Source organism: Clupea harengus, chromosome 19, assembly GCF_900700415.2.
Source record: "Clupea harengus chromosome 19, Ch_v2.0.2, whole genome shotgun sequence".
NCBI classification, from domain to species: domain Eukaryota; kingdom Metazoa; phylum Chordata; class Actinopteri; order Clupeiformes; family Clupeidae; genus Clupea; species Clupea harengus.
In genome coordinates, this window is record NC_045170.1 from 20400744 (window position 1) to 20428354 (window position 27611).

Here is a 27611-nt window from a genome sequence, read left to right on the forward strand (position 1 = left end):
TTGTAATATAGATTTTGTTTTTTATTACAAACAACACATTCATCTTGTGCTCTGAAAACTGTACATATACAAGAGGAAAACTTAAACAAGGAAGTGAAAGGACATCTGACAAAGGTATAAGGAGGTATACAAATGACTTGGGTCTGGGAACGAAAAGGAAAAGGTAAAGACAAGAGGTGATGACGTTAAGATGCTGAGACACAGTAGGAAACTGACAGATTTAAAACACGAACACGCACAGAAGACGATTGATTTCAAAAGTATGGGCCTTTTTCGTAAAAAAACAGGAATATCCTGAAGCACAATCAAAAGATATCTACAGGCTATTATTTATTGTATATATAGAACATCTGATATTTTCCGAGTTATAGTAATCTACCTATCTTTCGGATCATAATCAGATCACTAAGGAATAAGTATTCTTTTTATTACTAACACAGATTCCTCATATGCCGTAAAGATTCTATACGTTTCGTAAATAGGAGAAACATCTTATAAAACTCACACTTCAAATGTGACTATAAAACCTGCCATTGACCTGATAAGAGTCCTGCTTGAGCATCAAGCGGCCGTCATATTGCACGGTTGTCGTTCAAATGATGGCACAACACGACAGTCTGTCAAAGTCTTTTGGAGTTGGCACTGTGGAAGTTCTTACTTTGTAGTTTGGTAGATGTGGGTCACAATATGTGACTCAGAAGTGCCACAAAGTTCAATACTAGGGCCTGGAGTTCTTTTTTTCAGGGCTTATAACAGAGCAGTGAACAGGTATGGAGAGGAATGTTATGATGTCATTCTCTTGAGGGAGATATCTTCTTTATCGTCTCCACTCCGCAATGCTTGTTGTCCAGCAGAGCCCATTGTGCACTGGTGTCTCTCTCTGGACAAAGCAGTGTCCTTCAGGAAGCTCAATGTCATATAAGAGCTCTCTTGTTGATTTCAAGCATTCGTTGATGATTACATTTTGTGATGATTTTTTTTGGCTTCGTAATCAGTGAACATTTTTACTGAAAATGAAAACGTATTCAAAAGAAAAGATATAACATGAATAAAAATTACAAAGACTAAGGTGAACGACAAAAGTCAAAATAATAACAGTATAAGTGATAATACTCATGATAATTATATTATTAATAATAATAATAATAATAATAATAATAACAAGAATTGTACAGCTCTGTTAGGTTAAGTCCCATGTTTCAGTGTTCAAACCATGACTCCAGTGATGTCCTAGAAGAGTCTCAGTGAATAGTCTCAATGGAAGAGTCTTTTTGAAAGCTCTTGAGAAGCAGTTCCACGCATAAGCGAAGACCAACAGGATAAAGCACAGCACTAAAATAAAAAAGAGTACTGTGTCCATCTACCACAGAGTGTCAAGGAAGGGGGTGGTGGGATTCTGCGCCCCATAATCACAGCGCAGTGGGTTGGAAGAGTCCACCATCGGAGAGCACAAGCAGCCAAGCGATTGGTTGGTCATACCCAAAGATGAAGAGGATGTGGAGGAGGAGGAGGAGGACCAGCCATTTCCACACGTGGATGGAGATGAGAAACAAAAAGGCACAGGTATGTGGAACACACCTCTCTCTCGAGTACGGGCAGGGATTGCTCAGACCCGGTATCAGTAGAACAGATCCAAAGCCAGAGGCTCTCAGCTGCCGACCCCAACCCCAGTGTCTCATGTCTCAAGCCCTCTGCTACATAAACTGACTATGTTGCTGATGTCTACTTCGGCTCACAAAGTCAATTTTCACTCTTGACTCCTTGCCCTCTACCATCTCTGGGGGGGTTTGAAGACATGGATTCTGGATTCTGTTCTCCTTCTGTCTTTACTTGACTTATCTCTCTCTCCTCTCTCCTTTCATCTCTACCCTAGCCCATTGGGGATCCCCTATTCACCAAACCAAAAGCTGACAAGCAGGGGTGCAAGAAGGACTCGACTTATTTATTTTCCTGGCGGGGGTGGTGCTGGCTGGCCCTCACACCTCTGTCTGCAGGTCGATAATGTCTTGGCCCACCAGGGGGATGGAGGCACCGGCCTTCTCCCACTCCACCGCCTGCATCTCCAGGGGGGAGGGCTGCATGGGCTCCAGGTCCTTGCGCACCCAGGCAGGGGGTGATTGCTGCTGCGATCTGGGGACACCTTCCCATGGCCGCTCACAGGGCATTTGCTGTTTGTCCTGCAGCAAGAGGTAATTAAAGAGTGATTAGCATGAGTTATTCCAGAAAACGTACTAGCATTACAAAGAAAATGGAGTAATATACTTGTGTATTTACTGGTCCCCACAATCAAAAGACTCTCTCCATGTATTGTTCACTAGGTTGCTTAAGAGATCATACTAGCTACATTACACAAACATTATGCAGAAAACAGATTAATATGTCTAAATAGTTGTATATATAGTTAAAGGTCCACTTCAGTTCTCAGAAGACTGGGTTATTTCCATGTATTTGCTAGGTTTGTAAGCTTCGGAGGACCCAATTGTCAAATCTAGCTGAATTCGAAAAACACAAATGATGAGACTTACGCTGTGGTTAGTTTTGTCACTGCCGCCTGAGGACACACTCCATCTTACAGACTGACGAGAGGGAAAACAGAGAGAGAGAAAATGATTATTATAATTACCCTCGAAAAAGTGCCTGCCTTCAATTTCAATATCAAAGCACAGGATCTGCAATAATGATTCTCATTTTCTCAGGGAGGGCAGAAAAAATTAATTGTGAAGTGTGAAGAGCGAGGAAGCGTTAGAAGTGAAGATCAGTCTGTCTGCGGTCTGTGTCTGAAGATGCGCTCATGTCCTAATCTGTCAAATTGAGATCTTCTAATGAGAAAAAAGGATGCTTGACTGTTCCAAATGGATCAAACTGCGCTAGATTGCAGTGATTATGCAACCAGGAGGGAAGGAAATAAGATGGCCGAAATAACTTCTATAGTCTGTCAGTCTATCTATACCACGCCCCGGTTTGTTTGTCTGGGTCTATGGTTCTCACCTTGCTGTCTGAAGCGGGTGACTCTCTGTCCTTCTCGGCATGGTGTAATTTCCTGTTGAGGTCCTGAAACATGTTCTGGTGACGTTTCCGTGTGTGCATGATCTTCTGCAAGAAGACATCAAAGTAGGAAAAAACACACATTAGCACTGTAGATCTTATGAGCAGCATCATACATCATCTTTCACAGGATATATACATTTGCTGGAGAAAGGCGAAGGAAGGAAAGGATATATACCTCAAAGTCGAGCTCCGCATAGCGTGATTTCTGCCTCTGCAATGATAGAAAGAGAGACAGAGAAGCAAATGGCAAGGTTAGTCTTACAACAATTACTTACAGAATAATCTATATTGAATGAACATATTTGTGTTTGTAAGTGAGAAAAGCAGTAGCGCACCATTTCATCCCTCACCTCGAGCGAGCTCATAGACAGTGTGGAAATGGTCTCGCTCTTGGACATCATGGAGTTCATGGAGTCGAAGGTGTCTCCCAGGCTGCCGGTCATGTGCGACTCGCTAGACATGTTGTGCAGGTTCTGGACGGGCGATTCGTGATCGGAGTAGGAAACGCTCACACATTCCGACGGCAGCATCTTCATGCTGTAGGCGGCCGCCTGGGGCTCGGCGTAGCCACCGCCCAGGTGCACGAGCCGCGCCTGGGGCAGCTGCTCCACGCTGATGTTGTACTTGCCGCAGCCGGAGAACTCGTCCTTGGGCTTGGAGCGGAGCGTGGATGTGGTGTTGGGCAGGATCACGTAGCCACCGCTGCCGCTGCCGTCGGGGGAGTTGCCCTCAGCCTGCCCGCGGGCCAGGTCGGCGTCCAGCTGCTTGAAGATCTCGCTGTCACACACGTAGACAGGCTTGCCGCAGGACGGGTCCAGGCCCATGCCGCTGCGTACGCCCTTCTCCCGCTTCAGTGTCAGGGTGTGGCTGGAGTAGTCGGGCACGGACTGCATGTGGACCTTGGTGGTGGGGTTGGCTGGGAGGGTGTGGAAGTTGGAGCCCATGGGCAGGGGCATCTGTGGTGGAGGCATCTTTTCCTCAGAGGAGCTCTTCATGCCACCTGGGGGTAGAGGGGCAGAAAGAGAGAGGGAGGGGGGAGGTCAGACGATTTTTGGATATAACACTATTGAGTGCCATCAAGCATGCTGGTATTTTTAGACTACTTTGAAGAAATGAGAGCAAGGAGGTTCTAAGCTGCTTTGATGTAAAAGTTGTCTGATATATGACAAGAGCTTAAAAAAGAACAAAATGTTCTTTTGTCTCACCTGGCCTGCCAGATTCAGCATCCTTGTCAAATTCAGACTACAGAAAAAAAGAGAGAAAGGAAACAAAAAATGATTCTGTTAGTATACAAGTTAATAATTCAAGCTTGCATAAGAATACGGACAAATTGCAGAGTGAGGGTTCAACAACAGGAAGACTCTTACCATGAGCTGTGTGTGACCATTTTGAAGGGAGCTACCAGAATCGCCATTGCCATCATCCTTACGGTCAACCACTCTGCACTTCACAGCGTCTTGGACCTCTCTGCGAAGGATGCAGTGAACCATGACGATGACAAAGCCCTCCAGCGAGTCAAAGACGGCGAAGAGGATCTGGAAGAGGGCGGAGCGGCGGTCGGTGATGGCCAGAACGGCAGACATCCAGGTGAGGGCCAGCAGAGGCAAAACCACACAGGAGCTCCACAGCGACGCCCTGCAGGACAGTAGTGGAACAACAGGCAGGGTTATAAACAGGTTCATCCTGAAGCTTCATCGTCTTCTTCTTTCAACAAGCACGAATCAGTAGGTAGGATCTAAATGCCAGTATGTAATCTAAATAGCCATTGGGCTGAGTGCAGATCGATAGGACGTACCCAGCTCTCTCCTTCAGTTTGATGTCAGTGATGCCGTCCTTGGACACAAGCTTGTTGAAGACCAGAATGCCAATCACCATGTTAACCTGAGATAGAAGAGAACCGGAGAAATATGATTAGATACATTGCTCGCCACTGGCCGCTGAATTAAAGAGGCCCTCTATGAACCGGATTATTTCTTATTCGCTGTGTCGAGCGGAGAGACATCCTTACCAGGACAACTGCGGCGGCCGGTCCCACGAACGAGTAGAGAAGCCCGCCCTCCAGAGACAGCCAGCAACTAAACAAAAGAGTAGACAAATTGTTACGATTGCATTCCTCTGAAAAGGTTAAAAACAGGGAAAAACCGAGAAAATGCGTAAGAATATGAGGGAGAGAAGAAAAAGAGATTCCACTTACTAGTTGACGGTGCCATATCCCTTAGCCTTGGTAAATCCAACAGAAATAGCCACAACCAGTGCAGGCAGACCTGTAAGAGACACAGTAGAGTTAAGTAAGGAGACAATACTAAAAGACTTTACTAAATGTTTCGGGTTGATGGGTTGAATAGGTTGATGTTCAGGGAACTGAGATGAATCGTGGGGATTGATGTCAATGTTGAGTCCCACTCACCCCATCCCAGACACAGGAAGCGCTTGCGGATGATGCGATTGCGCATGCGGCCGGTCACGGCCATGTACGACTGCCATGCCTCTGTCAGCACCCAGCAGAAGGAGGACAGGAAGAAGAAGTGCAGGAGCGCTGCCACCACCGTGCACACCACCTAGAGAAGAAGGGAAAAGAGGGGAAAGAAGAGAGCGAGATGTGAGCTTCACTGTGATAGGACCTTTAATGGGTTAACAGACTGAGACTGATCATGAGATCTGATGCAGAAGGTCAGGGGTTGCTGAATGTACCTTGTTGCGAGACTGTGTCTGGCCAATCAGGATGAGGGCATTGGAAAAAATGATCGACAGGCAGAAGTTGATGAGGATGACAGAACGTTCGGAGCGGATGTACCTGGAAATGGTTAAGAGAGAATGTCAGTGGATGGTCAACATCAGTGTTAAGGCACATATTAATACCCCAAATCTATAATTTGCTAGAGCTTAATTTAGAGAATGTCAGAGGAGATTTAGTTAGTAAAACTTACTTCCAAACGGAGACATAGATGATAATGAGGAGCAGAAGAGTAAGAGAGGACACTCCACAGCCCACAATCAGAGTCACGGAGGGGATATGTGATTTGTCCATGTTCTACAGAAGAGACAAAGAGACAAAAAAAAAACACGGGTTTAGAAATATCTCTCACACACACACACACATACACAGAAACTGAGCCTCTGGGTTGCTATGAACCGCCACACTAGCCTGTTCTCCCTGTGGGTAGACAGCTGAATGGCACAATTAGGCCACAGCTGAGGCAAGGTGACCTGAAGGTTAACGTGTCAGAAAAGATGAAGCGCGGGCACTGGAGATGTGGCCGAGGTCCCCACCACCATTTCTCCGGCGATCTTTTGAACCGGCAAATGAGGCGCAACCGACGCAGCCCATATATCTCCGGTTCTTCTGGCCATGTGTAGACAAGCCTGCCTGTCTCTCCTTCTCTCTCTGGCCCACAAAAATAGATAAGATGGGACATTCAATGCTTGAACGTGTGTGTGTGAAATCAAGAGTGTGTACTATGGCCTTATAAAAAAAGAGAGATAGTCTGAATCATTTGTTGAGCTTGAGTTTGTGTTGTGAATTTGATTTTGTTTGGGACTGTGTGTGTGTGTGTGTTGTGTGTGCTATATGCCTAATAGGGGAAGCGGACAGGTGGGCTGTTCTCACCTCTGCATAAATGCGACAGCAGCTAAACGCCCGTCCCCATGCCAACAGGCATGTCTGGGTGGTGCCCTCACACTCTACCCTCTCTGTTCTACCCATAGCTCCCCATGCCAGCCCTGCTGTGGTGCCAATGGTGGGGTGGGGGGGTGCCCCTGAACCATCACCCCCCCTGCTTCACTGACCTCCTCCACAGTGGATAATTAGCTGGGTTTGCAGCCAAGCGCTGTTTCCTGGCGTTGTCGGCAGGTTCATTTAGCACCTCCGATTAAGACAAATTTGTATCATGGCTCCGGCTGCCTAGGTGCGAACCATGAGCTGACACCAGAGGCTTGGAGGCACTGGGTTGATTCGTAGGGAGGATAGAAAATAGATGGTTGCCTGTCCTCCGGGGGCAGATTAATCGATACCGCTCCAATGGGGCATGCGTTACAATCCGTAATACACGGCCCATTAAAAAATCATAATTATGGTATCAATAAGGTGTTCTGCTCATTTTTTTTTAATCTATAAACCTTGCAGAATTTTTGTTTACTGATGTGAGATGATGTTCAGCGGGTAAAAACCGAGGACAGAGTTGGAGCCCGGCAAACTCTGCCATCGCTTATCTGTCTCCAAAAACAAACAAACCAGCACAAAACAAAACCAAAACAGGGAGGCATCCAAATACTTCTGATGCATTCCCGTCCAAAAAAAAACAGATGGCGGTGAGTGCGAGGGAAAAAGACTCCTCGTTCTCTCTTTAATGGGACCGGAGAGACTGCTGTAGGAATGAGGTGTGTGTGTGTGTGTATGTGTGTGTGTGAGAGAGAAAGAGATCCTGTTGGGCTTGTCTATCAGTCTGGCCTGATACCATTGGCTTGTGCTAACGAACGAAAATCAAGCCTTTAACTGTGACCCAAATAGAAGTCTCGTTTTTGCCCTTGAAACGACACAATGTTCTTTTTTTCTCACCTCCCTGAAACTGAAAATCAGGGCAGTAGAGAGGGATAAAAAAGGCCATGGAGACAATTAAGGGAGCTCTTCCATTTCTCAGGATTGATTACCTAGTATGTATAACGTAAATGAGGGTCTACTGGTCAAGGGCATTGATAGGACTCAGTGAGTGGACCATTCCAGCTTGACCACATGCCAGAGTCATTCTTTTCGTTTTGTTACATTGGTGCAAGGCCTGGGAAACAGACCACATCGGAAAAGGGCTTGGAACACTGCAGTGTCTGGTCTGGATATCTCTGTCTCTCTCTGTCTAGCTCTCTCTTCTCTTCTGTCTCTCTCTCTCTCTCTCTCTGCGCGCTGTTCTGTTCTCTCATCCTCTCGCAGCTTGCAGGCGAACGGTATTGAAAATGTCTATAGCACACATCAAAGCTTTTTTTTCAGGGGCTGGGTGTGTATGTGGGGGTATGAGAGAGATAAGTGTGTGTGTATGTGTGTGTGTGAGAGTGTGCAAAGGAGGGGGCATTTCCCCATTGGCTAGTCAGCTTTGCATTAGCAGTGCAAGACAAGATGCTGCCTTGAGTGTGATAGCGAGAGCGAGAGTGCGGGTGGTTGTGGTGGGGGGTGGCGGGTAATGTGGAATTCTTAGATATTGGCAGACATTATGGGAATGATTGGCGCAGGGAGATCTTGTCGGTTGGGAAGTGTGTGTGGTGGGGGCTAGAGGGTTTAGGCTGAGAGGAGACAATGGGGGCGCCGTGGCCGAGACAAATCGAATCACCGACAGCAACAACAACAACAGGTCTGAAGATGGACAATGCGCAGACAGAGTCGCCATGCCGACTGGCAGGATGTGTTGTGTGACACCACTCTTGAGTCTCCTGCACATAAGACGGCTACCATGGATGAGCCGTATAGGTCAGCCTGGGAATAACACACACTCAAAATCAGGTCCCTCTCTCTGCCCTCCCTGTGTGTCTGCTGCAGCCTTTCCATGGGCAGGGAGGACACAATCGAATGCACTGTTGCTCTCTCTCTTTCTATCTCTAAGCATGCATGAGTGCTGGCCGCCAGGTTTTTATCTGCAGTAGCAAACTCCAAAGTGTGGAGGGAATGGGTGAACTTTTTTTTTTCTTTTTACCTGGAGGGGAGTAGGTATTAGATAGAGAAGAGAAGGGAGGGAGGAGGGGGGGCGGTCAGATGAGGAGGGAGTTATTTTTCCTTCCGATCTCACAGTCACACAATCACACAAACGGAGCTCGCGCTGCGGATGCCGTTGCCAAGGCAACTGGCGAGCAGAGTGCTTCAGAGGCAGTTTCCAATCAAATAATGACTGATGCAAACGCAGACACATTACTGTATTTGTTGAGACGTTGCCAAACGGCAAAAGGTTGTAGACTTAAGGTAATTAAAATCATCACTCTAAACCAAATAATAAACCCAGACAAAATGTCAGATATCAATGCATTGCTTTTACGTTAATTCACATGTTTTTGTAACAATCATGACAAATATGTTTTAAACAATAATGCACACTATTTGCGCAATATCGAGACAAAAAAAGAAAACAGTAAAACATGTGTAAGGAGAGAGAATGTTCGGGTTGTTAATCTACTCATTCCAAGATGCTAATATTTTAACCGCTATAAAAAATAACACCTTTGGCTGTTCAAACAGTATGGCAAAAACAAGCAAACATTTCCATTTCAAAGGGTATAAACGTCTATTTCAGTATTCTTAATTTATAAAACTGCCCCCGATTTGTACCGCATACACACATGTAGCTTACAAGTCTATGTCAGTCAACCCTTTAGAGCTAAAATAAACCATCTAGTAAGATTTCGTATCTGCAGGCGGTCGAAAAATGCAATCGAATTTATCGTATAAACACGATCTGTAAACTGTCAATTGCAAAAAACGTTCTTATCTGTCTCCCCATAATATTACTTGGTAACGCGATCAAGACCATATCCTAATGAATGGTACCTGCATACTGCCAGACAAAGACAGAGACAGAACGATACCAAAGGAACGACAAAAAAACGATTTTTAAGCGAACATCTTCTCTCCAAAGACACAATAGATACATTCATATTCTCAAAAAATACAATTATGGGGATATTCGACTTACCACATCAGGATTTGACCGCGCTAAAATGGCGAAGGTTGAGAGTCCGTCACACACGCATTTGGTTCTGAACGAGTCGATAGGCACCGCTCTGCAGTTTCGCGGAGACCAAGAGCCGAGCAGAGAGAGGCTGCACAGGGGACAGAAGCAGAGCGAAGAATGGGTTGTGAGACAGGAGGAATTTCTCAGAAAAGGTCTCAAATTAACCTCTTTCTCAGTCCCTGACGTTTCTCACAGGGAGAACTCGTGCAAAGAACGTGGTGGGTGGGCACCAGTGATGTATGCGTGTCAGTGCACACTCAGTTTTTGTGCAAATCAATGCACAAAATTTCGAAAATGTATACCTGGATCGTATACCTGAGACACATTGTTGAATGCTGCAGATAAATGTATCAGCAAACTATTTCATTTTAAACAAAAACTGTATTACTTAATGTTTCTTTTTATTCAATAAGTTGAGTGTCGAAGTCATCTTAAAAAGTGCATAGACTACGCACATTCAGACAGAGGAGATAAAAAAGATTTGAGTAGATTAAAGTTTGTTTTCAGTAAACCTTTGTCTGTAATTATATCCCATGGGCACTTTGCATCTGCAAAGCCAAATGAAGGTTCAAGGGGACCGAATATTTTAAGAGCGCATCCTACTCATTCAACCAGCATCTGAAGCTCTTGGACTATTAGCATATTGTTGCAGGGCACTTTAGTAAATCAAGGGAGGGGTTAGCTTGACCTGGATTTCTGACTGATCATTGTTTATGAGTGGTCATTAGCTTGGCCTGATTCATAGCATTAGCATGATCATCAACTGCCTGGTTTTTGCCTGAGGCATCAACATGAGTAAAGTCTATCATCTGCCACTGTTGCAATGTATTCAGTGATCCTCACCTTTGTGTTCTAATCACTTGGGGGGGAAAAACATAAGAAGCTCGAATACAAAACTAAGAGTCTGAAAAGGCAGCTTGTTTGGTGACCTCAGTGATTCAAATGGACAAACACTGGGGAATGTTTAAAATAAACAATTCTCATAATCCAAATTCCTGTCTTTGTATCTCTCGTCTGTCTGTCTGCCTGTTTGCTTGTCTAACTCTCTCCCTCTCACTTTCTTGTCTTCCCCTCACGGGTAGAAAATGGACTCTGCGCCTGTTCCATCAGCTCGCTGACAGCTCTCCTACCCATGACACATGGTGGCCTATAAAAAAAAAAAGTCATCTGGTGTGGCACTGGGAAGCAGATGCCACCTCGCGGAGCCTCTGACGGACACGCCAGTCTCCAGGCAGCGAGCCGTTGCCCTGGGCAGTGTTGGCGGAGAGTGGGGAGGTGACTGAGAGACCGACAGAGGGAAAAGTGAGACGATGGAAATAGAACCAACGGGGAGTCAGTTCGGTTCGGTTAATTCAGCCACTACTCCAGACTGGTCCAGAGCAAAAGGCTCAATCTTGGGGGGGGGGGGGGGGGGGGGGGCTAGATTTGGGATCCCACCGGACAGGTGGAGACATGTGTGAAGCTCCAACTCCCCACCCCCAGCTGGAGTTTGTAATGGATCGAGTTCTCCCGATCCGTTGTGGGAAAGGAAAAAACGAGGTCATGGTGAAGTGTGCCGGTGCTCCGGGATGCTGGGGAAGCACACGGAGCTGCCACTGGATGGCATATTCACTAATTAAGCTCTGCTCTCCCAGCCTAGTAAGGTTGAGCTAGTTCCCTTTATCTTCATAAGGGCGGGGCCTAGTCTTCACAAAGTCAGTCTCTTTTCAGCTCAAGGGTAAGGCATGAGTAGGGACTTGATGGAGAGAACCAGTCTCCCCAAGCTCTCTCTCTCTCTCATTCTCTCTCTCTCTCTTTCTTTCTGGCCAGAAAACGTTGTGCCAACACACAAAACAAAAAACAAATAATGCAACGAGGATGGCCAACTCCACTGCACTCCTCCCGCCAAGCTTGTCTCATAGCTGGGCACATCCATCACATTGGTTAGCCAAAGCCGGATTTAATTTGGCCCTGATGACCCGCCCTCCTGAAAGAGTCTTGGGCTAATTAGATTTGCTCTGCCTGCTCTTTGTTTTCGGCCCGCGTGTGCCAGGTCGTGGTGAAAAGGGCCTGGTGTATCTGAACTGCTTATCTCGGCTTGTTGCTTGCAAGGCTACAAATCTATATAAATGCAAATGATGCAGCTGCGCTGTTTTAGAGTGCTGCTTTCCTGTGGGGAGTGTGTGTGTGTGTGTGTGTGTGTGTGTGTGTGTGTGTGTGTGTGTGTTTGTCTTCATTTCTTCATTTGCTAGTATGCTTGATCCTCTTAAATATACATGAAACTATTCTTGAGTGTTCCTCTGCAACATTTGTCCGCCCCCCCCCCCCCCTCACACACCTATCCTGAATTAATAAACCTGCACCTCACCTTCCCTGGCACCTTGTGCTCCTACAGGATCTTATGCAACCTATTTAGTGTGAATTCTGCTTGCAGGGAGGAGGGGTAGATTTGGATGGCAGGGAGCACAAACACATGGTAATAGAGAGAGAATCACAGACGGTGTCAATGCCCTGGGTCTGCCTCGTAGGCAGTGGGGACTGACTGAGTGCCAACTGGCCCCCTAACACTGAACTGCAAACATGGATCTGTACTCCATGTGGATGGTATGCCCTCCATTGCAGACAGGAAGGACAGATTAACCTCCGAAGGGTGCATGTCAACTACACAAAGACAGGTCAAGCTGTGTGGATACTTACGCTTCACTCTCGTCCCAGGAGATGCATGTTTCATTGATGGTGCCCTGTTGAGAGGAAGAGAGATGGGGGGGAGGAGAGAGAGAGAGAGAGAGAGAGAGAGAGAGAAAGATTTGAAGGGTCAGATGCTGTGCAGCAGAACATGGAGGACAATCAACGGCTGTGAAAGGTACATTGTGTTCTAAATGGTGCAGCATCATGAGTGACACTAACACGCTAAGCAGCTAGTCAGCACGCTAACACCAAAACCTTTTCATGCTCGCTTAAACACTACTCAGCTCACAGTCACTGATCGTCTACAGCCCCACTCTCTGTTAATGAGACCTTTCACCAAATACCCCTTAGGGAGGTGATTAAGCTGCCTTCCTCCTTGAGGTAAGTGGTGAAAAATCAATGCCACTATTTTGCTCTGAATGCACTCAGAAACGACAAACAGAGGTGTTGTGTAGAAGAGGAGATGCCCGCCAGGTGTCCATGGTTACTTACGTTGTACAGATGAGGGAATTCAACCTCGACGGGAGAGGACAGGAGACCAGGGTCGGGCTTCACGATAACAGTGACCACCTTGGAGTTCAGCAGTGTGGTGTTGCTAATGGGGATGGAAAGAACACAGGGTTGTTTTTAGCATAAAGGAGAGAAAGAGAGAAATGCAATGCCCAACAAATGAGGGGCAACCTGAATCTAAAAGTGACCTTCAATCTCAGGGGTCCACAAAATGAAAGAACACATAAGTGATGAAAAGCAGTTAACATATATCCCGCTGGGTTGTAAAGTGATGCCTTTGTCTTGTCAGTGCTAAGGACATTGCTTAGGCTCCCTCAGGTGTGTATTAGAGGACATTGGACAGTCTTGTCCCTATATTGCTGTGGCAGCTCTTCAGCTGTTTACGTAAAGACTCTTACCTCTGAAGAGACAGCATCACTCCCAGGTTGCGATAGAGAACGATCCCTGTCACGAAAGAAGAAGTGTCCTCCTCATCTGAAACACACACACACATGCATAAGACAATTGCACTAAATTCTATTGAATTTCTATTCTAACATAACTGATGGAATTACTTGCATATAAGAATGAGACAATAAGAATGTATGTATGTATGTATGTAAGTATGTATACACGTATAGGCATGTGTATATATATAATAATGCATGTAATCTATAGTATTTGCAGCTGTGTGAGTGTGTGAATATGTGTGTTATCCTTACCAGGCACGTCAAAGGACAGAGCGTTGCGTGAGACGGTGATCTTCTCCTCCGAGCTCCTGACCCACTCAGTCATTCCCCTCCAGCCTTTCATTGGGAAGGTGATGTCTGTGGGCATGGCTTTGGGTCTCTTCTGGATGCTCAGCTCTGCAGGGTGGACAAGGGATGGAAAATAACAGATGAAAAAACAGGGATAAAGGAGGCCTTCTAAGTCCTGACTATTACTGTGCAGTGGACAAGTTGGTGTATTGGAGCCTTGGCATAGGTGCATCCCTGTCCTCACAAGATAAGGGTGGTGTTAAAGGTTTCGCTGTGGTTTCATCTTCACAGAGACAGTGTTCGCAAGTTTTTTTTCTTTTTTTCCCACTCTTTCTCTCTGACTCCAGTGGGTGTTTCTTGTGAATTTATGTGGCTGGGAATATGTGTTCTAACACCGGAGGTGGTGAGAACTTTGGTCTAAACTTAACCTTGGGAACCAATGCGCATGCATGTGTGTGTGTCTGTGTCTGTGTGTGTGTAAGCGAAGCTACTTTCATACTGTAGACTCCACTCCTGGTTCCTAATCTGCAGAGGGTGCAGCAGGATAGAGGTGAAAAAGGCTCACCTAAATTCTCTGTGACCTCGTAGATGTCCTGGAATCCTTTCATCTGTGTTCCAATCAGATCTACAAACTCTTCCACCAGACGGAAGAACTCCTTAGTGCTGGCCCCCATCTGTGAAAATTGAGATTATTTATGAGATTGATTCTCAATCGAATAAACAGCAAAGCATGAACAATTAGCTGTTGCAAGTCGATTAAACTGTGACAACTGCGTGGCAAAGTTATGGAATGTTAGTCATACTGATAGAATACATTAAACAATCACTTAAGGCTACTGTCAGGTATCTGACGTCTTTCTCACAGTTTATACATGATATGCTTGGTGAAATCATTTTATAACGCTTTCCTCCCAAAACACCAATAATATCTGACATCCTCAGTAAACAACAGAGTTGTCACATGTCATTTCAGCCTTGAAGATTGTCCGAGGATCCATAAAAGGAGTGCCTGGATTCATAGTAATTTTTCCTCCTCTCTATGAGTGAGAGAGAGGGAGTGTGTGTGTGTATGTGTTGGAATCTCGTGCGTTGCCTCTGACGCAGAGTGGCGGCGGCGTGGGCGCGATGCGATGCCTCCAAGCTGTGTTTGTGTCCTTTTTACAAGTACTGTGGTCCGTGGGTTGCCACAGCAGACGCACAGATTGGTGAGTAGGTGTTGTGATTTTTCTCTTTCACTCACTCATTCTCCCTCCATCCCTCCCTTTCTCTTGTCACCATTAACCCCCAGCCTCTATGCTTCCATCCTTCCTTCAACTGACTGGATAATACATTGACTACTGCTCTGTTCTTGGTGAAGGCCCACATCCACGTGTTTGTTAAAGTTGTCTACATTTTGAAGGGTTGTTCTTGCTGACAGCTTCGGTCTGACATAACAAAGTTCCTCGGAAATAACACGCCTTGCAAAAATAGATTTTCCTCTAATGTGTTATTTTAAAGACTGTGTTCATGATTAAACAAGAGGTGAACATTTTTTTTTTGTGTAAGACCTACACTACACAATGGTAGTAAGAGACAGATGAAAGAGGCCTGATTATAACGCTTGGAAACTTGCTGTCTCATTTCTCGCAGCGCAGGCCTCTTTAACACAATGTCCTGCCTGGTTCCTATTTGCTTCTCACAGTTGCAGAGCAAATGGCTTTTTGTGAGTGATAATGAAACACGAGCTATAAGAGGATTGCACACACACTCACACACACACACACACACCCACACAAAACTCACCATTTGCATCTCTTCCCATTTGTCACGATGTTCCTCCCTCAGTAAGTTGCTGATTGTCTGAGCGTAGTTCTGATGATAGAAAATGTAAAACATCCATCAAACTCTTGAAACATGGCATCTATGCAATGTAGACATGTGAAACACATATACAATGAATAAATGAATGAATATGGCAAAAGTCTATCTGTGTATTGTTACCTCTACGTCCGCGTGCCTAACACTGTAGCCTGCTCCTCTGAAGATCTGTGTTGTGTTCTTGAGGACTTCCATTGAGGCAAGCAGATCTCCACTGTATTTGGATCCCTGTTCAGTTGTAGTCCTCAGCTTCATGATCACGTTAGACACACCATCTTCAAGAAGACCTTGCTGTGCCTTGGCGAGATGTTCGCGAGACTGAAGGTGTAAATAGAATAAACAGTCAGGTTTTTCCTTATCATACCATCTGTGTGATAATATTCATGTTATCAGTACATAAAAACCTGTCAGGAAGGCTTACCAGGGTCTGGATGTCCTGGTACTCTTTGGAGACACACTTCACATGGGTGGGGCTCTCCCAGTAGGCCAGACCAATAGCATCCATGGTGCATCGTCGAAGGATCACACCTGTAGTGACAGACAACCATTGTCATCTAACCAAGTAGTTCAAATGCTCTTCTGTGAATATAAGCCTGGTAGATTGTGAAGTGTTGAAGCTTCATCTCTTATGTCAAAGTTTACCTGTTGCATCAGGGGGACAGGCTACTGCAGCAAAGTCACCTGCAGGGGTCCTCTTCCACACCATGTTGCCATAGTTGTCCTCACCACAGATCTCATGGGGTTCTGCAGGGTTAAAATATTGGACCATTTCATTTCTGCCTCTCAGTTCTAGGCTTATTGCAGAGGAGATGGATGGTGAAAAAAAGGAATTAAGGGAACAAGAGAAATAGGATCAAGCACTGACCTGGGCATCGTTTTTCATTGCAGCGTTTTAATTCTGCTTTTAGGCCAGGGCAGGGTTCGCCACCAAAAAAGGGCCCGTCACAGTTCCTCTGTCTCTCCTGGATGCCCCCTCCGCAGGTCTTAGAACAGGAGCTCCAAGAAGTCCAGGGCTGCCACTTTCCGTCAACTAGAGCATTCAAAAGACAATGCAGATCATGGGTTCACTTTCCAGAAAGTCACCTAACCTAAAATCTTCATCAAATTGCCACTGTGACACTAGTGTGGATTTTTATAATCAAAGCTGATAGTAAATCAACCTTCTTTAAAGGATGGGACGAACGTACCTGGGCAGTCTCTAAGGAAGCAGTTGCTGGTCTCTTTCCAACCACCACGGCACTCTGATCCACCATATGAGGGGCCATTGCACTCGCGAATCCTCTGCATGGTTCCATTGGAGCATGATGCTGAACAGGTACTCCAAGCTGACCAGTCGTTCCAGTAGCCCTCAACTGAAGAGGGAGAGGGAGAGGGAGAGGGAGAAAAAAAATGATGTTTAGGTGCTACAGTAAGCATTATCTCATCTGCGCAGTCAGTGGGTGTCTCTCTGACTCTCATTACAAGGCACTGCTTTGTGAGGACATCAGCCTGAAATGGATGAAAAGGACTCTTTATTCTCCTTTGAACACTAATGATGTACTTATGGATCACTGCGGTTAAAATTGCCCTCTTAAAATACCCTGTTTCTTTGGAGGAAGATGGTGAAATTGGTGGCATCCATGGTTAATGTAGCGGGAACCTCACTGCAGGTTTTTGTGCCAACCAACTATACAATCTTCTTGATATTCGAGTGAGCAATGGCGCTGCTAAAACGCTAAAGGGTCTGCCCTGCTGGCTTTCATGAGCTACTTAAAGTACGTTTTTGTCTCTACAGGCAAAGCAGGTCACAAAACAGAACACAAACACCCTAAACAGTGTTAAGAGTGTAGGGAAAGGAGACACTGAACGGGGGGTGGGGAGTGGGGGGGGCAGGGTTGATTTTTCTCCCCCATCTGCAAAGGACCAGGGCTGATTAGGAGTCTGCGGAGGCCCAGTCGGCTTCAAACGCACCCCGAGTTCCAGCTCATTAGTTGAGCCCTTCAGCCCGGCCAGCACGCAGGAACCTTTAGTTTCCTAAAGGTCCTCTCTTTTAATGGGAATGGATGGAGAGTGGAACCAAGAACTATACCTCACTGTTAAAAGTCCTAGTCTGAATCTGTTTCATCTCTGTGCAAGAGACATTTTTTTATATTCACAGAAACAGAGATTATGTTTGACTAATGTTTGATTAAGTCTGCCATATCATAGAGGCATCCAAGGAATGATAAATGTAAATTTGTGTGGGTCATTTGCCTTTAGACATGGCCAGTGACAATGCCTGTGGTCCACATTGCCATCTGGTGGCCAATCTAACAAATTGCACTTTAAGTCCAGTCGATGTCACACTCACATGATATTGAGGATAAGCTCAGTTAAATAAACACACAAATGCCTTTCACTTTTTCACCTTTCACTTTTTATGGCCTTTTCATAAGCCCTATATGAGAGACAGGATGCACTGACTCACAGATAATCTTTATGAAATTGACTGACCTGAGCCTTTAAAACGCTTCTGCGTGTACCTGCTGACGCCACCATGAAAGCAGTGACTAACACTACAACCCCCCCCGCCAACATCCCCACAAAAGGAAATCTTTCTCCCAGGGCAACTGTGTGAATCACACCTCCACCACTGACACAAAAATTGCACTCTGAGTTGTGATACACAGAGAGAAAAAGAGTGTAGCAATTCACCTTGCGGTGATGATGGGGCTGCAAGTTGAGCATTTTTTGTTTTTCAACTGGACTCACCTGGGCAGACTGCGATGTTGCAGAACTTGGTTTGTTTGGCTGGTCCCCGGCATGGCTCACCGCCGTTCTTGGGCTCCTTGCAGGTGCGCATGCGATCACGGTAACCACGGCCGCAGGTGGAAGAGCACAGACTCCAGGGTGCCCACTCATCCCAAGCTCCTTGCACTGGAGAAGGAGAGAACAAGAGAAGAAGAGAGACCTGTTAACACCTGAATTATTCTTATCAGCCAGTATATAGTTACAGACCCTGATGCAGCTACAGGTACTGCTAATCTTTCACTGGACACTGGAGCTGTCTTTAAAGAGCCAGGCACTTACCAGGGCATGAGACGGTGTTGTTGCAGGGTCTGTTCTCACGGAGGGGTCCGGTGCACTGGGTGCCAAAGGTGTCACAGATACGGCTGCGGCCTTGCCAGCCTTCTCCACAGGTCACTGAGCAAGAAGTCCATGGGGACCACTCGTCCTGCGCACCTTCACCTACACACACACACACACACACACACACACACACAGAGGAAATTACGATTTGGTCTTCAGAGGGTTAAAATAGGGGACGTAGGAGACTTTGAACACCAGTCTTGACTGACAAGCTTCTCAGCCAATGAGCTTACCATTCTGGGGGGCCATGACTCCATACTGGGAGGTCTCTCCATCTCTCTTCTGGCTCACCATGGAGCGCAGGCCTTGGCTTCGCTGGCGGACTTGACCTGTGGAGGGGAAAGAGGTTTTAATTCCTGCCTCAGCCTCATTCATCTGCACTTATGGGTTATATTACCTAGGGTTGTACAGACATGCAGCTGCAGTGATTCTAATGCTTTAATAGGCAGCCTCAGTTATCAGTGGAGAGGGGGTACAAACAAGGCCCACAAAGCCTCACCGATGCAGAGCTGGGGGTTGCAGGCACGTCCCTCCTCGACCACTCCCTTGCACACTCCGTCCTCGGGTTGACAGGATCGGCTGCGCACCTGGACTCCGCCTCCGCACTCAGTGCTGCACTCAGACCAGCGTCCCCATCCGCTCCAGCCCTCTACAGGACACAGGGAGAATTGCAGCCTCGGTTAACAAAAATCTACCCACTAATGATACATGTCAATATGACTGCAAAACACACTGGGGGAAAACTCAGGTGAACTGAACACTGAAGTTTTAGCCATAGGTGAGTGTACAAGTGAACATTAATCTGAAGGGCTGCAACACTAATAAAGAGATATCATTGCTGGCATCTAGTGGTCAGCTGAGGTAACTACCTACAGGTCTGTGCTCCTGTGTTTCAGCCTGTGAGACCTTTGCAGGCTTTGTCTGTGAGAGCTTTTACAAGCCTTCAGCACGTCTCCTGCAGTGACCCTGAATACTCTGTAATTGTTACCATTCTGTGTGTGAGGCTTAGCAAACTGAGTTTCTTTGGATGGCATTCATCAATGCCCATTTCAGGTTCTCCAAAGGGGGCATATTGACTGTATAGGGGGAGATGGAGGGAGACCAGGTGAGACAGCATCGTAACTCTTACCCAATGAGGGAAAAAAGTCAGTCTCACCGCATGACGGAACTTGTTTTTGAAATATAGGCCGTCTGTTTTCTCTCTCTCTCTCTCTCTCTTTCTCTCTATCTATCCTCCTCTGCTGCGTCCAAGACCGAGAGCGTGTTCATTGCACCTCGCACCAGCGAAGTTACCATGGCAACCACAAGTGCTCGGCATCGATTTTCCTCTGCACACTGACTGTGAGCGCTTTGTGAAGAGCATCTCTGCCTGCCTCAGATGAGATGGATTGGCGAGCGAGCATTCAGAGGCGTGTGAAAAGGCCTGCTTATTCAAACTCACAGAGGTGCAGAGACATGGGGGGGGGGGGGGGGGGGGTGTGCGCCTTTTGACTCTTGCACCCTCTCCACAGTAAATTAACTGATTGGCATTCTGAAATGTTCCAGGGGCAGGCTTGCTATGTAATCCCCTGCAGACATGTGTCTTGAGAACAACACTTGAACACACTGCACATGAAATGCTCCGGCAAATCAAAACAAAGTTCTGAGCGGCACTTGGATCCCTGTGGTGGGAATGTACCCGGCTGCTTACTGAGGGGTACAAATGAACAAGACACCACATGGAATTACTTTCTTAAACACACACACACACACACTTAAACACACACACATTGCCTGTCTCGCCATGTCTCTTTCTCTCTTTCTTCTTTTAGTCTCTTGCTCTGTCACAAAACACACAAACACACACACACATCTGACCCTAGAGTCTGTACTCACTCATGATTTCGGCGTCGCGACCGCTGTCCCTCGGGGTGGGCATGCAGCTGCCCCTGTAGCATCCGCTTGACCTCCTCTTGGGTGCCTCCCAGCACTGGCATGGGGTAGCCATGATTCCGCAGGGGTTACCGTGGGTACTGGTCGCCAGGCAACTCTCCAGCCACTGGCACAGCATCTGGCAGGCGGGCATGCTGGGGTTCCTCTTGCCGACAACCAGGAACTCGATCTTGAAGTCCTTGCCCTTGTTCTGCTGGTCCTGCTGCTGGGTCTCGGGCTGCTCGGTGGCCATCATCTCCAACTGACCAGGCTTGGGAACAAGCTTCCGGAACTGCAGGAACTGCTTGCTGGACTCCAGGTAGGCCACGGAGGTGGAGGCATCACACAGGCGGACCACTTCATCGAAACTCTCCATGCCTAGGAAGGTGCGGGATGTCTCCAGGAAGGAGTCGTACTGGAAGGTACGGACCTGGCGGGGCACACACACCTCTGTGGGCTTGGTGATCTTCATGAAGACCGTGTAGCGGCGAGGGTCTGGGTTCTGCAGGGTCCAGGAGCAAGGGGTGGAGGGGAGGATGTTTTCGGAGGACATAATGCCGAAGAAACGGTTCTGTTCCACTTTTCCGCAGGCAGAGACAGTGGCGGCGGCGGCGGCGGCAGCAACGGCGGAGGTCGAAGAGGAGGAGGCAACGGTCAGTGAGGCTGAGCCGGACGAGGAAGAGATAGAGGAAGATGAGGCGGAGGCCGGGCTAGACAACGTGCCCGCGCTCACACCCCCCAACACAAGGACGCTCAGGACCAGGCTGAGCACTGGGAGAACACTTTTCTCCATCATGGTCATCATGACGATGGCAGATGGGTTGAGTTGAACACTGATTCTCCTTTGTTTCTCACTCCAGGTAGGTTGATAGGTGGTTTCTCTTGGGTGCTTCTCTAAAGGGACACAATAGCGGCTTCTTCGCTCCCTAGACTTTGGATGGAGGGTTATTGTCTTCTCTTAGGACAGTCTGACAGACATGCCCATATGGAACAATCTGTTGGGTTCAACAAAAGACAAACAGAAGAGAATTAGCCTGAGATAGAAAGAGAGAGAGCGAGAGAGAGAGAGAGAGAGAGAGAGAGAGAGAGAGAGAGAGAGAGAGAGAGAGAAAAGACACTCTTCCAAAGGTTAACCTGATCTCATCAAGACACTCTGTGTCATTATCATTAGTAAATGTGAGGGGACGAACACAAAGGAAGATTCTCAGTAAACATAATCTTCATCAACTCGCCTCAGTCGTTGGCATTAGTCATTTTCTGCTGAGACATTGCTCCCGCTAACAGCCCCCCTTCCCGTCAGTCACCCCCCTCCCCCCTCCCCCTGCCTGAGAGGTTCACCTGTGATTAGCGTGTACTCTGATTGCTGCAGGTAGAGGGATCGGGGGGTGAGAGCAGGAAGCTGAGGGAGAGAGACAGGAGACGGGGGGTAATTATGCTCAGGGACCGCAATTACAGAACTCTTCGCTCAGCCTTGATATGCTCCTCTCCGCTTCGCTCTACCTGCAGACTCTCTCAACCCACCACCAACCCCCCCCTTCCCAACTCAACACTCTGCTGCCCTCCCACGCTGGTACACGTGGCTGTGCTGGCTGCGTCAAAGCCAGCGAGTGGCAGAAACTAACATGCACTCATTAAATGACACACGCACTCAAACTTCTCTGCCCCCTCTTTGCAGCCAAGCGGCCGTGCTTGGGATGCTCGATTACTGAGCAGCCTGGTAGCCATGGAGATGCGGTCTCCAGGAGACACCTGTCCGTCTCTCCACTTCTAATCTGCTGGATTAGTGCTGTGAGGAGGAGAGATGCTGGGTAGCCAGCTGGCCCCAGACTCCCCCCTAACACATACTGAAGCTTCATAAGCACACTCTCTCTGCTCGACCCGGGAGGAAGGGGTCGGGCGGGGGGGGGGGGATGAGTGTGAGAGAAAGGAATGCGTGAAAAAGTTGAATTTTGGGTGAGGTGGGCAGTGGAGGAGGAGAGGGGAGAGTGAGTGAGTGGAATTCTAAAGCAGTGCACCGGCTATTCCACTCTCCCCCTTGCCTTCCTCATGCCTTCTCTGCCTTCCAGTGTCACAGATTGCGCTAAGGAGCCGGGGCTCGTCAAAAGCTCCATTCAGCCGCGACTGAACAGGGGGTCTGTTTCAGAGCAGGGCACAGGGGGCAGCTGCAGGGCACCTACAGAGCAACAGCACACATCACAGCTCCGTTCCCACGGCAGCAGATCACACGTGAGCTCAAGAGGAGTGTGTGTGTGTGTGTGTGTGTCTGTGTGTGTGTGTGTGTGTGTGTGTGTGTGTGTGTGTCTGTGTGTGTGTGTGTGTGTGTGTGTGTGTCTGTGTGTGTGTGTGTGTGTGTGTGTGTGTGTGTGTTTGTGTCTGTGTCTGTGTGTGTGTCTGTGTGTGTGCATGTGTTTGCATTAACAGTGAGACCCCCATATCCCTATCCCCTAAGGGCTTCTGTCTAGTCACATCCACAAACAACCCCATCTGGCCCCAGGTACTGGGCAAACGAGATCAGCATCCTCGCTACAAACAGCCGGCTTGGCAGTGCAAATGTTGATGAGCCAGCACATAAGCCCTACGCTGGAGTGATTCGGGTTGAAGGCCTCGCTGGGAGAATGTGCCGTCGCTGCTACTCAACATTGCTTTGCCATTCTGCATGTAGTGATGCAGTCTTTCCCAGATAACAGCTGTCATGTGTTTCAATATACCTTAATGCTTTGTAATTGGCCATTGTGTTACTTAAGGCAGGGTCATTTTCTGCTTATCATTAGTGTATCACTGTGTTTATATTTACATGACTGTGGCATTCGTTTCATTCTATCCATCTCTACCTTATCACTGTCTCTATACCTTTTCTTCTGTTGCTCTCCATCTCTCACTGCCTCCCTCTCCCCCTCCCCATCGCCTCCGGAAGTGTGCTGACAGTAGTTTTCAATAGGCGGCAGAGTGAACTCAGAAAGTTCTAGTTCTAACATGGAAGCCCCCCCCCCCCCCCCCTTCCATCTCCCCTCCCTCTCAGCTGATAGAAATTGGTGGTTATGGAAACAGCTGTTGTTTTTGCTGCAGACTCAGATTTGAAAAAGCCGAATTGGGTGGTAGGGAAAAAAAGATAATTTACCCGCGGATGCCGAAAGCTGCATATTTCGTGAAGTGGCACTTTGCTGTCAGCGATTTGATTATCTACCTTACATGAGGTTAATGCTTGCCAGCATCTCCTGCTGCAACCATTGCAGATTTTCTCTCGTGTTTCTCGGCATTTGAGACCCACGCAGTTTCATGACATCTGAACACAAACTCTGCCATATTACACAGAAATAGTATGATGTTGTTGGGCCGATGAAGAAAATGTGAGAATGCGAGCTAAAGAAAATCCTGGCGCGGAATGACCAACGGCGAACAGTGAGAGGCGTGAAAGGCTGCTGAGTTCAGCCGTAGCCGTGGAAACGGCTATGAGTGTGCGTGCTCTCACAAGTCTCTCCCACATAACTACATTTGCAGCTGACGTCCGTCATTGCGCACGAAAGCCTTTGCGTCTCCTCACACCCGGTGTTCTGTCGAACTAGTTGCGTTCACACACCGGCTATTAAAAAATATATCATTAAGCATGTCTGTTGCATGCTGTTAATTAAATATATCCAAATAAGTTCTCCTAGACTTGAGATGACTAATGCATTCCTGCAGATCTTCGCATTAAATGAACAGGAGCAGGAATACAGCCCAGAGTCTGCCATTTGAGATTTTAAGGTTGGGACTCACAGTTATGCCCTGCAGGGAAGAACAGACAAAAACAAATGAAACACAACTCAATGTTTTTGCTTCTCTGGACTCTTTTAACGCGAGTTATATATTTTCTGGGATTGTCCTGACCTGGCTGCGACTCGGAGTGAAAAAAAAGTACACTCTACCTGTCCCCTTAAGCTTTCCATTAAAGAACAAAAACTGCATACGCTGTTACTTTTGAATAGTGTGCACGCCACACTTTCTCTTTCCCCATTATTCTCCATCTGTTTCAAACACACACAGACAGAAACACTACACACGCACATGCATGTGATCTGCATGTCAATGCCATGAACACAACAAGGATGTGATAGCAGCAGCGAATTACACAGCAGTTTCTGTTCAGGCGGTGAAGTACTTGCTATTGGCAGTAACTTTGTGTTGTTCTTTAATATTCACAGAAGAGGCCCCCGCTATTACACAGCGGCTACGCACCGCTGATACCCTGAACTGAAAAGGGACATTGAGTGAGCAAATCTCCTAACTAATTAGTGAATTATTAATGAATGGCATGCCCTAAAAACAGAGAGAAGCCCGATCCTCCATCAAAGGCATATCAAAGACCGGGCATGTCCAAACTAGTTCCCAAATTCTCCTACTATTCTTCCGTGCCCTCACTGCCAAACAGTATCAGTCCGAGAGGCTAAACAGAAACATGTGAGGTTGGCACGGCAGTGGTTCTGTAAACGCAAGGTCCATTAGGTTGCTGGGGAAACAGCTCCTTGTGTGTGGTCTGTGTGTGCAGGATTCAGATGGCCAAACAGAAAAGGATGCAGAAAAGGGAGAAATGCTAAGACTAAAGTGGGAACAGAAAATGGGCATTCGCTTGACATGATCGCCTCTTTGTGCACAGTTTGTATATTGACAGCTCTAAAAGATCTACATCGTTTCTTAACCTAACCTAATTGTCTGTGACTAAGGATTATTCAATGACTGTGTCAGTCATAGCAAAAATCAAAGTATAGACAAACACAAAACACAAACCAAAAACAGAGAGGCAGTGCGATGGTCTCCAAACACGTTCGCATTGCCAAGTGTTTTTGGATCTTGATAGCGTTGCAGATAAACTAAATCTATCAAAGCGAGCCAGTCGCTGAGCCTGTTTATTGATGTTGAATGTTTGAAGCGCTGAAAGTTTTGGCTTCGCTATACCTGTTGACGCATCACCAATAAACAGCAGATCTTCGTTATTGGGCAGATCAACCAGATTGTAATCAGTCTCCAATTTCAATAACTTAATTTAAGCATGTTTGTGTATATTTCAACATTATTGATTGTCGACTGTCAGTCGCGCAAACTAAACTGCCATTGCCGTTAGGATATGGTTTGTAGAGATGTGTAGAGAGATAGCATCAGTATGGCATTGATCCTTCCATATGCATTATATTCTGGAGACAAATACATTTCGTTTGTTGTTGATTAATGCTATTTAATGGATCTAAAATTGAGCAATGCAAAGTAGATCCAGTCATTGCACATCATCATCTCTCCAAATTAAAACACAACAAACTTGCTTGAGGGGTGAATCATAACATTCAAACCCATCAGTTTGGCTCACATTTGTGCATCATTAACAACGCTGTTGTAAACGATGTGGATATGCTTAGGTATTTCAAATCCTTGAAGATACGCACAGCAATATGGGCTGGATTACTAGTTGCAGTAGTTAGGTACCATGGACAGCAACAGACACGTGTATGCATACAGAGACAACACCACTCTTTCAAACTGTCCAACTCAATACAGAGACAACTACATTCAGCATCTATTAAGCGATTACTTGCAATGAAGAAGCTTTACAGTAATAACCTTTTCTAGTAAAAACATATAGCACTCACAGTTACAAGCAAAGCAAAGACACTCACCTTTAAAGTTCCGTATACTTCTAGTGCATTCACTCCATCCAAATGTCAAAAGGCGATGAATTCCTTTGGCTTGACCGTTGAAAAGAAACTTTCTGAGTCTTCAAAGTGCCGTCATGACACAATTTGAAGAGGAAACTTCAGGAGAGGAGACGGGGAATTAAAGAAAGCAGAGACAAAGTCCAAACCTTGCTTTATCAGACCGATTCCAAGTTTCAGTGCAGTCCACTTCCACAAGCAAAAAACGGATAAGTACAGCGACTCTGACCAAACTCCAAAGAGTTTACTACCAACTTTTGTTAATGGCTATGTCCAGCGAGACTATAGCCAAGGACCGAATTGTAGCGGAGCTCCAACAGCCTTGCGATAGGTAGCTGAAAAGCTGTCTTTCGGCGTTCGTTGACGGTGCTCCACAATTTGTTGGTACTTTTACTCCCGGCTTCGGAGTCTTCTTGCTTGTGGTCTATGCACTGCAAGTGGTTTCAGTCTGAGTGTGTCTCATGGCCTGCTCGCAGAGCTATTTATTCAACCCCGCCCCCCCCCCCTCGCGCGAGTTGGAGTCAGTGCGTGGATCACACACCGAAGTGAATGAGACAGCGCGAAGAAGGAGGGAGCGTGGGGGAGAACTTTGTGTGTATGAGTGTGCGTATGAGAGTGAGAGAGAGAAACAGGGAGGGGAGGGCGAAGGGAGCGAGATGTAGAGGCAAAACTAACAAGGTACGCGCCAAACTACGCAGATGAACGCAGGAGATTGAACCGGAAAGAAGACATCATAGTTTCTCTCAGAAGGAATAATGCTGCGCTATCGCTATGGTCAGCGGACCAGAAAAATGCACACGTATAGCACTTGCATGTACATAATGCCCCACGTAATATTTCAACGATCGTCTTAATGCAAACAAATATATTTCTAAGGGAAGTATATTAATCCAGCATAGAGCCCATGCTGCCTAATTCATAATGTAAATGTAATTGGTGTAATGTAATGTACAAATAATTATTTTTACAAATTAATCATTTTCCCCCAAAATGCATTTCACATTTACACTTTACACTTCAAGACCGTGTCACTATGCACATGTGTAAGCGTGTGAAGGGCGGGCGGGGGGGGGGGGGGTGATGGTCACTGTGGTGGTTGCCGGAAGTAGGTGAGAACATCTTTGCAATTTCATACACAAAGTCCGATAGCGCATGGAAATGTCAAGTTAATCATAAGGCGCTTAATAGGAACCCCGAGAGATTACTGAAAGTGTATGTTTTACACACGATGCCCCCGTTAATCAGTCGGGAAAATTGATCGGCGAGCATTCTTGTCCAGGGGCACGCGCGCCGCCACTTCCTCCCTCCCCTCCCCTCCCCTCCCCTCCCCATCCTTTCCTCCCTCGCCCGTGGGTGGGCCAGGGTGCGCGCTGTGAGCGCCTCTCCTG

The 27611-nt window shown here is 46.9% G+C and overlaps 1 protein-coding gene across 2 annotated transcripts; it reads right to left on the bottom strand.

Moving 5' to 3' along the window:
- On the bottom strand, positions 1-27230 carry LOC105903639 (adhesion G protein-coupled receptor B1-like). 2 transcript variants are annotated; one of them, XM_031586493.2, is made up of 31 exons: positions 26188-27230; positions 20507-21537; positions 19131-19280; positions 18865-18960; positions 18572-18730; positions 18254-18418; positions 16711-16875; positions 16389-16553; positions 16166-16267; positions 15945-16051; positions 15647-15841; positions 15449-15517; positions 14232-14340; positions 13631-13774; positions 13328-13403; positions 12912-13014; positions 12429-12472; positions 9714-9840; positions 5976-6079; positions 5740-5842; positions 5456-5606; positions 5243-5312; positions 5057-5123; positions 4844-4929; positions 4416-4683; positions 4254-4290; positions 3384-4048; positions 3224-3259; positions 2989-3093; positions 2526-2576; positions 1-2177 (listed from the first exon to the last, which is right to left on the bottom strand). In XM_031586493.2, exons 2-31 carry the CDS (start codon positions 21345-21347, stop codon positions 1977-1979), a joined length of 4761 nt encoding a protein of 1586 aa, XP_031442353.1. In that variant the 5' UTR covers positions 21348-21537; positions 26188-27230; the 3' UTR covers positions 1-1976. The 2 variants fall into 2 exon arrangements, with proteins under 2 accessions (XP_031442353.1, XP_031442354.1); XM_031586494.2 differs by having other exon boundaries at positions 3399-4048; positions 26188-27229.
- Positions 27231-27611: the final 381 nt, after the last annotated feature.

Coding starts and splice junctions, on each gene's coding strand:
- LOC105903639 (XM_031586493.2), bottom strand. CDS start 21,347: ATGATGACCATGATGGAGAAAAGTGTTCTCCCAGTGCTCAGCCTGGTC. Junction 18,961..19,130: donor CAACCCCCAGCTCTGCATCG/GTGAGGCTTTGT, acceptor TCCCCTCCACAG/GTCAAGTCCGCCAGCGAAGC. Junction 4,291..4,415: donor ATGGTCACACACAGCTCATG/GTAAGAGTCTTC, acceptor TTTTTTCTGTAG/TCTGAATTTGACAAGGATGC.